This window comes from Equus asinus, chromosome 8 (genome assembly GCF_041296235.1).
Source record: "Equus asinus isolate D_3611 breed Donkey chromosome 8, EquAss-T2T_v2, whole genome shotgun sequence".
Taxonomy (NCBI): Eukaryota; Metazoa; Chordata; class Mammalia; order Perissodactyla; family Equidae; genus Equus; species Equus asinus.
The window spans coordinates 63,593,479-63,606,749 of record NC_091797.1 but is presented as its reverse complement, the minus strand read 5'-3'; the positions used below and the strand labels follow the sequence as shown (position 1 = coordinate 63,606,749).

Below are 13,271 nucleotides of genomic sequence, written 5' to 3'. Positions count from 1 at the left end.
TGTGTCTGTGGACGTGCAGGGAGGCGTGTGTCTGTGGACGTGCAGGGAGGCGTGTGTCTGTGGACATGCAGTGAGGTGTGTGTCTGTGGACGTGCAGTGAGGTGTGTGTCTGTGGACGTGCAGTGAGGTGTGTGTCTGTGGACGTGCAGTGAGGTGTGTGTCTGTGGACGTGCAGTGAGGTGTGTGTCTGTGGACATGCATTTGCATTAATGAGGTGTGCTGTCGCCCTACATCTTATGATTCCAGTGAGAGGCAACCCCACTGTGTCAGTCTTTCAGGATCAAAACATTCAAGTTACCTTTGCTTCACTCCCATTCTTTATTCTGTGTATCCAGTCTCTCATCAAGTCTGTCATTTGGAAATAACTTTTGGATTCGTTCTTTCCTCCACATCCAATGCACATGGCACTGACCTCGGCCAGGCCTTAGTCCCCTCATATCTAAGTTCCTGCAACGATTCCTGGCTGGCTCTCCGCTCACGGGCATTCTCTGTGTCACTACCCAGTTAATCTGCTGCATTCCCCCATTCCCTGGCTTAACAACTCCCTTTCCCACCAAATAAACCTCAGACTTCTTCCTTAGAATTTACAGCTCAAGCAGAAGTAATTTCTCCTTCTTATGTATCTCACCCCCCGCTCCCTTTGAGCCCTGCTTCATGGGTGCCTCTCCTGGTGAACTTATCACCTTAGACTTTGTAAAGCTATTCACATACATGTCTTAAGCCAGTGCTAAATGTACTGCAATTAAGGGAAGAATCCACATCCAGTCCATTTCTATATCGCTAAGGTGTCTGACAGAGTTTCTAAGTGAATGATAAACAGCTGACAGTTGTGGCTTGCTTCTCTGCCTGACACACGGTAGACGCACTTGATGTGCGGTACGCATTTACAGTCCTCACAGCAACCCTGTAAGGTAAGTATGTGGTTAGATCCATCTCATGGAGGAGGAAGTAGGAGTTTAGAGAAGCTACTTACCCGGGATCTCACTGTCAGGGAGGCAGAGCCGGAAGAGGAAGGAATGAATGACTTTCTGGGATGTCTGTAGCTTAGGTACCTTATGGACCAGTCTATTTTTTCGGCAGGAAGCCTCTCAGGACCAGGCTTTGCTCCCTGTTCCAGGGCACACTCACCCCTGTGCCTGCCTCGCATGGTGCTCCCATAGGTGTGCTCTCCGCCTTCCCTGCCCTAACGCTCCGCTCCCCACTGAGGCTTCTCAACCCCTGGGTCCCTGTGAGTTCTCTCCAGTCCATGCTGTTCTCCTGCTCTCGCAGCCGGGCTAGCACTTGCTCATTTTCCAGTTTTTCACGCATGTTTAGCTGGTCTCCCCACAATGAGGACAGATTCTCAGGGGCAGGGAGCCCTGGCTCATATTGGCCCACAGCGTGCCTCCACCCCAGCTACTCACTCTCCCCTGAGTACCTTCAGAACTTTCTTTTTTAACCCCATCCTGTTCTGTTGGAAAGACATGCAAGGGAAAAGTTACTTCTGGGTAAGCGATAGATGTCCCTTCTTTTTCAGCTGAATCCAAATTCTGCTTTAGGAATCTCAGAAGCCAGCAGAAGCCAGGAAGACAAAGCTTTCAGTTCAGAAAATGTTGGAAACACACTTGTGTCAGAACCTGGACTGGAGGCTGGTGAGGATTCTCAGGAGCTATGGGCCTCCTCGCAGAGTTCCCTGTGCCTTTGCAGAAGGCCCAGCTGGCTTTGCTGCCCAGTTTCATCCCAGATGTGGGCTGTCATGGACCAGGAGCAGGGCTGAAAGCTCTGGCCCAGCCATAATAGCACCAAACCTCCAAACACGACAAGACCACCAATGCTGAGGACTGGCCCTAAGGATTTCCTGCTAATTTTTCCAAAAACTAACATTCGAAGGGTCTCCAGGATGGTTTCTTTCCTTTTGATTTAATTGGAATTGCAGGTTTTTTGAGCTAGAGAGGTCATTAGGGGGTCCTGGGATCTGTCCATCCCACAAAGGCCCAAGTTGAGGGGACTGAGGTGACATCACCAAGTCAATCGGTGCCCAGATGGAGTTAGAGCCCCTCATCTATGATGGTCTTCCCCAGGTCTCAGGCTGTCTTGTCCCAGTGGCTGGCCTATTTCTGCCATCCTCATTCCTCTCGTCACACCATATTCCTGTTTTCCAATTTCCTTTTAAGAAGGAATGTTTTATTTTTTGCAGTCCAAGTTACTGAGATATCATTTCCCCCCTTTGAACAAGCTTCTATTTATATAGTCCCACAAGGAAGCCTAAGGCTATTTTTAAACTGGAAATACATGTTAAAATTTGGCAAATTAATAATCCTAAATATCTCACATGTTTGAAGAGAATATTTAGCAAATCTTGACAAGACACTTAAGCAGTAATATTGTAGTCCTTGATCTATATCCAGCATGTGCTGTGTTTATTACATCTATGCACCTACATGAAATACTCCTTTAAAAATCTAGACCCAGGGGCTGGCCCAGTGGCACAGTAGTTAAGTTCATGTGCTCTGCTTTGGTGGACCGGGGTTCACAGGTTCAGATGTGGGGCGCTGGCCTACACACCACTCATCAAGCCATGCTGTGGTGGTGTCCCACAAAACAGAGGAAGATTGGCATAGATATTAGCTCAGGAACAATCTTCCTCAAGCAAAAAGAGGAAGATTGGTAACAGATGTTAGTTCAGGGCCAATCTTCCTCACCAAAAAAATAAATAAAATGTAGAACCAATTATATACTTATTAAACTGTCTCTGTACTCAAGACAGATTAAGTCCTGTGACTTCACTTAGTGTTTTAACAATGTTTAACCAATAGACATTTAAGTGAAACTTGCAAATAAAGTAACACTGACTGATGACAGAAAAAGGTTTCTATTTAGTACAACTGAACTTTTTGAGAAAGCTTACCACTTGAATAGGAAAAGGATGCAGACCATTCATAGGAATCCATTTTCCTTGTTTTCATGCTGATGCGGCTGATCTCTGGAAGTCCCACTTCTCTGGGAGGTGCAGCCAGAATGCCGCATGACTGACATGGCACACTGGTCAGCACAGGTATTTTAAGTCTGGGACATCTGGTTCAGGAAGACTCCAGCAATTGCAATTCCAACTCTATTGGTGTCCACAATTGCTTATGGTCTAATTTCAAGACAACAAGACACTGACTTTGTTTGCTGTCACCATGGTGGTGTCAGTGGTCCCCCTAGATAGGGAATACAGTCAGATTCATCTCTGAGAGTTCTCCTTTGGGGCTCTCTTTTTATAGTCTTTGGACTTAAAACTGTCCTTGAGCAAAAGCAGGAGCATGTATCTTACTCCCCAAATGGAGCTCAACATGAGAAGCAATTGTCATGAATGGTTCTTTGAAGTACTAAGGGCCACAGCCCCAGGAAGGAGAAGTGAAGGATCCCATTTGTTCTCAGAGGCAAGGTGAGCCACTGTCCATAGAGATTCTGGGCAAACTGTGGGAGAAAAAGCCTGCTCTATCATAAATCACTGCTCTCTCCGTGAAGTTCCAGCTGTTTTCTAGATCCTTTGTCACAATTGGCAAACACCAGATTGGCGATGAGGCGTCTGCTGACCTGGGAACAGCACAAGTTCCTGTTGGCTGTTCCACTCCTTTGTGGTAATGAGCAATCACACGGGCTTCGCCACCTTCGTCTGTGTGACCTCACCAGAGGTGTCCCTCCCAATGATTCAGAAAATGGGGCCACTTCCTGTGGCTTCTGAATCACACATGGGGCCACCGGCATAAAGCCACTGGCACAGTTTAACATTTGAAATGTTCTTTAAATGGTCCATATGGCTGGTGCCCTTAGTCAAGATTTGGTCATCTGGGTTTAGATCATATTTCTCAAGGAACTTGTCCACGACTGTGGGTAGGTTCAGAAGAAGAGTTCCCAACTCAGAGAACGTTACTTGTGGTGTGGGAAATGCTTTCTCCTGCTTTCAGAGTGCTGATTATTCCTTGAGCTGCTGCTATACTTACAGCCTGGCCTCAATACCTGAGATATTCTTTAAGCAAGAAAGCAAATAGCAGGGGCTGTCCCAGTGGCACAGCGGTTAAGTGCGCATGTTCCGGTTCGGATCCCAGGTGTGGACATGGCACCACTTGGCAAGCCATGCTGTGGTAGGCGTCCCACACATAAAGTAGAGGAAGATGGGCATGGATGTTAGCTCAGGGCTAATCTTCCTCAAAAAAAAAAAAAAAATCAAAAAAAAAAGAAAGCAAATAACAGTTTTAATGACATACTTAACCAAAGGAAAAAAGCAGCTTTTTGTTATAAAATGTATTTGTGTACTTTCTGTATACTTCTTGATATTTTACTGTGCATTTTAGTTTCATTCTTAGGACCGTATTCTTAGAGTATGTAGACCAACCTTCCTCAGCCTTTTGTTTTTTAAAATTTCATGTCATCTTTTGCTAAATACAGAAAATTTCCCCCTATTATCCCTGTCCCCAGTGATAATACTATCTATAGGCTTTACCTATAGAAAGAGGATATTTGTTCTACAGAGAGCAACAGATAAAATCTCTTTATAAGGGTCTTTCAAATTGTATTACTCCAATGGATTTTTTTTTTTTTGGTAAAACAAATAAACAAATAATATTTTCAACCATTGAAAGTAAACTATAAATTCATAGACACTGTTCTTTCCGCTTGAACTTGATGTTGTTTGAACCTGGCAGGAGAAAGCTTCAGACAGTGCCCTCTCCTGTCTTTTCTCAGCCAGTGGCCCAACGTTTGCTCAGTTACCCAGGCCCCAAACCTGGGACTCCTCCTGGCCTCCCCTCACACCCCTACACACTTCACATCCAATCAGTCATCAAGTCCTGTTGACTCTGTTTTCTTTTGTTTGTCCTGTTTTGTTCTCAACGTACACCCTAATGGGGTCCAGTGGTTTGCAACCCCTTCTGTCTGTAAGACCTGTGAGAACTGTACACGGTACTTTGAAGATACTTGTGGAAGTGGCCCTATACAAGAGACCCACAGTTTTGCCAAGTTTGTCTGCCTACACTTTGGTTTGCTATGTGGCCCTGGAAAAGTAATAAATTAAGGTAATATACTAGATGCTCCCTTTATTAGTTTGTTATTGCTTCAAAACAAACTACCCCCCAACTCAGTGCTTTAAACAATAATGTATTATTGTTTTATCAATCAAACAATAATGTATTATCACATGTCTGAGGGTTGGCTGAAGTTGGCTGAGCTAAGCTAGACTTGGCTGGGAGGCTCAGCTGGACTTCCTTGTGCATCTGCAGTCAGCTGGGAGCTGGCTCATGTACACCAGGCTTAGCTGGGGCATCTCTGCTCCACATGTCTCTCATCCCCCTTGGAAGAGCAACCTAGTCAAAGCAAGTTCTTCTCAGGGTGACAGTGATGCTCCTTTCGAGCTGTCACTCTCCTAGTTGAAGCTGCTACCATCTCTTCCCTGGATTACAATGTTCAATCTAACCCACCCGCCACCCCCCCCACCCCCCACCCCGGCCAAGTTGGTTTCCCTGCATCCCTCCTAATCTATTCCCCCTACAGCAGTGTGACCTTTTAAAAATACAAATGTCATCCTTCTTAAAAACTTCAACAGCTCCTTACAGTCCTTTGGCCAAGGCTCCCAGGGCCTTCCACGGTGTGGTCCCTGACTTTCTACCAATCCTTGTCTGCCAGCCATCCTCAGCTTCTTTTAGTTCCTTGCATTGCACTTCCCCTCCACACTTCAGGGCTTTGCATATGCTATTCCTCTTGCCTAGAGAGCTCCTCTCCCTACCCTTTGCCCCGTCAACTCTTCCTCATTTAGTCTTAAACTTCCACCTCCCTTCCTCAGGGAGGCCTTCCCTGAGCCCCACCATGAGCTCCTAGAGCACTGTATTTCACCCTTTGTAACGCTTGTCAGACCTGTCACTTTCTTATTGGCTTTCTCTGCTAGACTGCAAGCTCTGTGAAGGCAGAGGCTGTGTCTTGTATCCTGTGCTGGTCTCTCCTTGGCACCTGGCACTAGCTGGCTCTAAATCAATATTGAATGAATGACAAGAAAGATGAGAGAAAGGCCTGTAGGGGAAAGGGCCTGGATCTGCAAATGATAAAGAGATGCTCAGGATCTTAGTTTTCACACCTGCAGATTTGGGGGTTGGACTAGGTGATCTCTAATGTCTATCGGCTCTGATGCTTTGTCATCTCTGTAGACTTCACCCCAGCCTGTCCCCTTTGCTCCTGGTTGCACTACTGGTTGTATCTGGGGGCTTGAGATGTTGGGTGAGGCTCTGGATGAAGGGAATTAAAGGTAACTGCTCCTTGGTGGCAGGGCAGAGTAGATGGAAAGCAAGCCACATCAATTCCAGGACGATCATATTTCAGTTCCACAAACCAGAGAACAATAGCTGTTGGGATAACATAGTCACGTACTTGGCCACATAAAATATTAAAACATTACAGCCAGACCGACCAAACGTTATCTCTAGGAAACAGCCATGCTTCGCCAATGGTTTTTTGTCTCAGGATAAATTACCTTATGGCAGTATTTCTTGTCTGCTAAATGTTGACACTGGAAAGTGATCTCTAAACCCCGGCCTGAATCCCACCTTCAGAACAGCTGCATCTACTAAAGAGTTCTGTGAGGCCGACAGAGATGGAGGGTCAGCTCTCTAACAATCCTCTCACCCCAAGTCCCTCAGCTGGGGTCTACTCAAGCAAGTGGAATGCCTTACTATGGAAACACAAGCAATAGTCTCCATGGGAATATCACTTTATTCAAAGCTCTAGGGTCAACTTTGGGTCCTCTGAATTGAGCAATTCCCAGGTGAGGCTCTGCCTGCTATACCTGCACCTGGAATTTGAGGGAGGATCAAGACCCTTGTTTGTGGCTTTTTATGTCACAGAATTCTCAGATCTTTCCACAGATTCCAAATGCATAATTTGATTTGAGTTACAAAAATTAGCTCCATTCATTAAGGCTTTGGGCATGTTGAAACCTGTTCATGTGCTTCAATTGACATAAAAGCAAGCTGCTGTTAAAGGCCTGAAGAACAAGTTCAGTTTGCTGGGCCCACTGTCTCTGTGACTAAAATCGGGAGGGGGAAAGTCTCCTGTGGAGCTGTTTTCCTGCCAGAAATTTCATACTGCGAGGGGAAAGGTTCCAATCGGGACTTGGGTTTCCAAGTAGCAGCTGCTTTAATGAATGAAGTATAAATCAGAGGTGACATCCGTTAGCACGGCTGTCGGATGTAGTTGTTGCTGAAGGACCACGTCCTCTACTGAGGCAGAGTGGAAAAGTGCCCCCGGCTCACAGACAAGGGCCAGGAGACTGCCCAAGACAGTCAGCTGAGGAGGAGAGCCCATTTCCCACATCACTGATGCTCACCGTCTGTGGAACAGTTATTCTCACACCACAGCCCCCAGACTGTGTGGGGCCTGTTCAGAGGGTAACAGATCCAGAACGGCACTGGTCTCACAGGTGCACAAGACTATCCATGGGCAAAAGCATCCTGAAATCACAAGTTGTATTGCCAAATAGAATAGTACATGTTTAATCTATTTTGAATACACCATTACAACAAAACCTATAATCCATAGATGAGATGGATAGACACAATGTTGTGCCATGAGAGTGAGGAGGATGTGTACTCAGACTGCTCAGGCTCGACTCACAGGACAGTGAGAATTAAAATGGCTCAGGAACAGGTTTGGTGACACTTTCGTGGCTATTTTAGGACCTGTAAATATTTATATGAGCCTGTACCAAACGTAAACACATAAGTAATGAATTCACTTACTACTGTTTACAAACAGAAATAAGAAGTCACTTGGACAGTGCCTGGGTCCCTCATAAACTCCCCAGAAGTCAAGTCAGTCACCTAATACCTTCTTTCCATGTTTTGAACTGATATATAAATGACATCTTTATTACCCATAACATACTCAAAGAGCAGAGTTTCCTGAACTGGCTAAACATTAAAAACAGAGAATGCTTTAAAAATGTATATATAAATTATTGTGCCTCACCTCTCACTCACTAAGTCAGAATCCAAGGAGTGAAGTGCCAAGATACTTGTCTTTTTAGAAACGCTCAAACTCTCCGGGTGATTCTGACTTGGTGAGTGAGCTCGGGGAAGCAGTGCTGAGAGCGGCACCTCTCAGCCTTCAGTGTGTGCTGGAGTCGCTGCGATGTGTTCCACTGACAATTCTGATTAAAGTCTTGGGGTGGGGCCTGAGATTTTGCATTTCCAACAGGTCCCCAGGTGGGGCGGACATTGCTGATCCTCAGACCACATGCTGAGTAGCCAGGTTGTGAAGTACCCTTTCTCCAGGTGTGTGTCCACACGTGGGCCACCTTCGTTGTTGCATGGGCCCGGGTATAAATCACAGGGTGCATCTTCCAGACCTTCGGCCCTTCCCTACTCCCTGGTGTCCCCTAAATCTCTGGTGCTTGCACTTGCCTTCACAAAGGGAGGACTCAGCTCAGGGCTGGATGCTCCTGTTGGCCTTCCTCCCCCGCCCCCCGCAGGACCTGCATCAGCAGGAAACGAAAGTGCATTTATGAAGATGAGTCTATCTGGTATAGAAGGCTGAGGGAGACAATTCTGTTTATTGTCAAGGATCAAAAAACAAAGTCTGGAAATGCTCTGTATAAGTGGCGATGAGCTACAAAGGAGGGGTGGGGTGGAGAGGAGACACAATAATACACAGCATTATTGTGAGTGAACTCCAGCTCCTCATTCTAACACTTGAACCAAGGAGAGACAGCCATCCTTTTTCACTAAGGCTGCAGAAGAACGGAAACCTCACTCAGTTTATCAGCTCCTACAGGGCAGGCAGAGCAAGAAGCTATTTTAAGCTGATGGAAGAGGCCATTCGTGGTCTGTTGGGAGCCCCCATCCCAAGCATAGAATGGATGCTGAAGGTGGTCCATGGCTACCGGTAGTGGCTGGTCCCGGCTCGCTAGGTCCTGGGCTTCTCCTGAGTCTCAATGATAAGCTTGTCAGTCGAATACAGTTGGCCAATGTGGACCTGAAGGCAAAGAAAAGACACAGATCAAGAACCATGGGACTCCATTCACTGTGAAAAGTCAGAAAGAGCATTTTTAACATTTAAATGCAAATGTATGCTATCACAGAGCTGTCCCCTGCTGGAAACTGGACTGTGGGGCAAAGCGTAGTCATCAGATTTGCCTTTGCTAATTCCCTGTACCATCTAATTCCCACTACCCTCACTGTGAGAACATGTTAGAGATCCACACACTCACTCCTTCTTGCCTTTGAAATGGCACCAGCAGCCGAAGCCTGGGTTTCTTGGGCTGTCATGAGCTTGGTGAGACTATCCACCAGGTTCCCCAGCTGGTGGCTGGAGGGAGAGCCATCCAGATGTGTGCACAGCAACTCCTCACCTAAGAGGACCACCATCCTTTAGAACTGTTTCTTCCATAAGGAGAAACTTCCAGCATAAAGCAGCATGTGTTTTGTCTATTTTGGGCTACAGAAAGGGTGGCATTAAGGGTGATGCAAATGATACGGGGACACCTGACCTGGTGTGGCTGAGGACAGCAGTCTCTTTATTCACCTCCTGCCTCTCCTCTTTCCTGCCCTTTTCAAGTGTCCTCTTAAATGAAGTGTCTCTGTTAGTGCCCAAATGTTCCCACTGTCCCAGGTGGATGCTGGAGCCATAACCTAGGGTCACAGAAGGTGACTGGTCCTTCCTTTTGAACAAAGGGTCTTCATCACAATTTTTCTCCAAAAGTATGTGATACTTTCTTAGGAGCAGGTAGAATTGGTGAAGAAAGGATTTCAGAGCAGTTGGCCACTGTCTGTGGGTAATCTGGGGTGACTAACTGATCTTTAAGTAAATGAGGAAACTCCCAAAGGCTAGAGCAGCCACCAGAGTGGCCAGAGGTCAGCTTCAAGACCCTCAGGTGGCTTCCCTTCTTGCCTTAATACCCTATTTCAAAATGGTGACCCAGGAAAAGGGGAGATTATGTCACTACTAAGGTACACCAATGACAGCCCCAGTAGACCATCTGAATTTTTCCATTTTCCCATGCCATTTGCTACATCTTCCTAGCTGGTGAAGCATGCATGTCTGTTACTCTGTGGCCCACAGTCCTGGCAGACAACAGTGCTCAGCAGACCACTGACAAGTGAAAGAGAAGGAAGGGGGCCAAGGGAAATGGTGAACAAATGGCTGTGTGCAGCGGAGACACAGACACAGGGCAGGGGTCTTTCTTTTAAGTGCAATGCCAGTCACCTGCTGCAAGCTAGGAACAGGTGTTTGTTGAATGAAAGACCCAGTGAACCCTAGAGGAGGCCTCAAAGAGCAGCCACAGCCCCCAGCTATCAGGCAGACAAGTGGTGAGCACCTGCTGCGCCAGGCACTGTGGTCAGGCGAGACATGAGGACATGACTCCTGCCCTCAGGAAGCTCTGAGTCTGGGAGGGGAGACAGACAAGAAAGGAGGTGATCACCCTACGGTCCAGTAGGTGCTACCAACGTGGGCAACATGCAGGACTAGAGGAATACAGCAGGAGACGGGGCTCAGCCGGAGGGGGGTTCAAAGACTTCCCAGGGGAGATGGCTTTGAAGTGAGGCCTCAGAGGAGTTCAGTGGGCTGAGCAGCAGACCCAGGGACTAGGGAGAAGCACATTGCAGATGGAGGGATGGCACCCACAGAGGCAGCCGGCTGCGAACGCACATGACACATCTGGGCTTATGGAGAACGTCAAAGTCATCATAGGCTGTGAATGTGGATGGCAGGTGGGTAGAGAAGAGAGAGAATAAGAGGAAGGGAGGCTATGGCCAAATCAGGGATGCCAAACTCATTCTCAGGAAAATTTTGAAAAATTAAAAATAGAAGACCGACTTACTCAGATTTGTGATTAAAAAGATCACTTCACTAAGGTGTGAAGGCAAACAGCAGGTACAGAGCTGGGCAGGCCAGGGAAATACGTGGGTGATGTACAGAAGAGAGAACCAACAAGAGGATGTTCAAGATCAATCCCCGTAGACAAGAATTACCACTCTCATTGTTCTGGTGAGGAATGAAGGCTCAGAGAGGTCAACTCATGGAGGAGCAAAGACCTGAATCTACATCTGCCGACCCCTGTCCAGTGCTTTTCCCAAAACGTTGTTCCTCTTCCATTTCCCTAGCCAATGCTGATTCTTTTTAACATTAATTACATGTAACTTTAACACAGTTGTAGCAATCACAAAAACTTCAATGAAGGGGTGCAAAAACATTTATTAAAATTTAAGATAACCACATTATGTAATTGTGGCCTACCCAATATCTGTCTCTCCTTTTTCCTTACTGGGGACAATATATACATCCAAAAGACTATATTGTCCAGCCTCCCTTGTAGCTAGAGGAGGCCAATGAGGTGTTAGCTTCTGGGGAAATTCTTTAAAGGGGGCTGCCTCAGCTCAGGAGCACTCCACTTCCTCTCCTTACTTTGCCTCCTTTCTGCTTGGAATATGAACCTGATGGCTGGAACATCAGCAGCCATCCAGCACCGTGAGATAAGTTTGATATGGGAGCCACACACTAAGGATGACGGACAGAAAGAAGATGCCCAGGTTTTTGATGACCATGGAGCCACCATACCAGCCCTGGAAAGCTTAATGTCAACTTTTTTTGGCTGAGAGAAAAATAAACCTCCATTTTTTTTAGAGCTGTTGTTATTTGGGTTTCTTGTTATACACACCTAAACTAAATCCTAACTGATATGAATGCATATTGTGAATTTTAATCGTAGATCATATGACTATTGAAGAAGAAGTCACTGCAGAGAAGGAGGTGAGCTGTGCCCTAGGATAAGTAGAAACAATATCCCTATCACCTGGCAAGGTGCCATTAACAGACAGCCTGGAAATTTCTGAAGTTAAAATTTAAAACTACACAAGCACTTTATGAAGATCTTGTTATTTTTCCCTAAATATTGGCTTTAGAGTATGTGGCTATTAATATTTTGGTATTTTTCTGTCTAGTCTTTTAATTCACAGATTTAAAATGCATGTGTGTGTGTATGAGTAAACAAATACACAATATTTAAATTGGGAATCATATCATAACTTGCTTTTTCTACTTAACTTCATATTATAATCCTTATGTCACTAAATGTTCTCTGAAAGGATATTTTTAATAACTGCATAATATTCCATTGTAAAGATATACTTTATTTAATCATTGTCATATGGACATTTACATTGTTTCCACTTAGTGCTGGGATTACCATTCTTATGTATAAATCTTTTATAGCATCTCTGATTTTTTTTTCTTATAAAAGGTTTCTAGAAGTGGAATTATTAGGTAAACAGGTATGAATATTTTTATGGTTCCTGATAGATCTTGCAAAACTATTTTCCAAAAAGAGTCATTTGTTTGACACCTCCCTTTGTGGACCCTTTGAAGGTCCAGCAGCACATCCATCACACCACAGAATGAACACGCCTTCTCCCAGGTGACTCACTGTGTGGACGCCGCATGTGCTAATGGCCACCTTCCTTCCCGGTGGGTGGGCTAGAACAAGAACACAGGGCTCTCTGCTGCATGCTCTTCTGCTGTGTTCCTAACCGAAGGCCCACGAACACAGTTAACACATGACGAGTTTCTCAAAGTCCACCATCTGAAGCGTGGAGCCTTTGGGGGTAGCTGCTCTCTTGAAAGAAAGGCAGTTGTGATATGGGGTGAGCTAGTCCCAATCAAGCTCCACGTAAAAGGCTCCAAAGAAAGCTACAGAATGAAAAACAACGGGGTGACCCAAAGAGCTCAAGTTTTAGAAAACTTTAAATCAAAACAAATCTTAAAATTCATAGTCTGTTTTGACAGGAGTATGAATTAGATTTTAAAAATTCCATTCCGATACAACACTTTTATGGCTCTTTGGGGAAAAAGAAAGAATGAAATCAGATCTTAATGTTAATAGTGTTAAGAGGGCACAAAGATTAATATCTTTCCATCTATGCAGGCCCCTTGGTTGATGTTTACAGTCCTCTGATGGCCGTCCACCCTCTCATGTCAGTGAGCTTGTCACTGACTGCCAGGAGACCTTGGGTCTTCTAACTTCTGTGTCTTTGCTCAGGCCACTTCACCAAGAAAGGCTCACTCCATTTCTACCAGGCAAAAGCCCAGCTACCCTTTGGGCCAATGGTTGAAGCTTCCCTTGGCCCGCTCTGCAGAAGGGGCTCTCTCACCTGGGAACACTTACTGCACGTATCTGTGCCACTCGGGTGGCACTCATGCAGCCTTGTACCATCATCATTTGTGTGCCTGTTTCAGTTACTCTGTGTGAGTATCAGTGACTGATGGGG

At 45.8% G+C, this 13,271-nt stretch overlaps 1 protein-coding gene across 1 annotated transcript in view; it reads right to left on the bottom strand.

The window, feature by feature from the left end:
• Positions 1-8,531: 8,531 nt before the first annotated feature.
• LYRM4 (LYR motif containing 4) overlaps positions 8,532-13,271 on the bottom strand; it is a 159,216-nt gene continuing 154,476 nt past the window's right edge. The window contains exon 3 of the mRNA XM_014860189.3: positions 8,532-8,982. Within this exon, the coding sequence (XP_014715675.1) occupies positions 8,914-8,982 (69 nt within the window). The 3' untranslated portion in view covers positions 8,532-8,913. The remainder of the gene's footprint in view (positions 8,983-13,271) is intronic.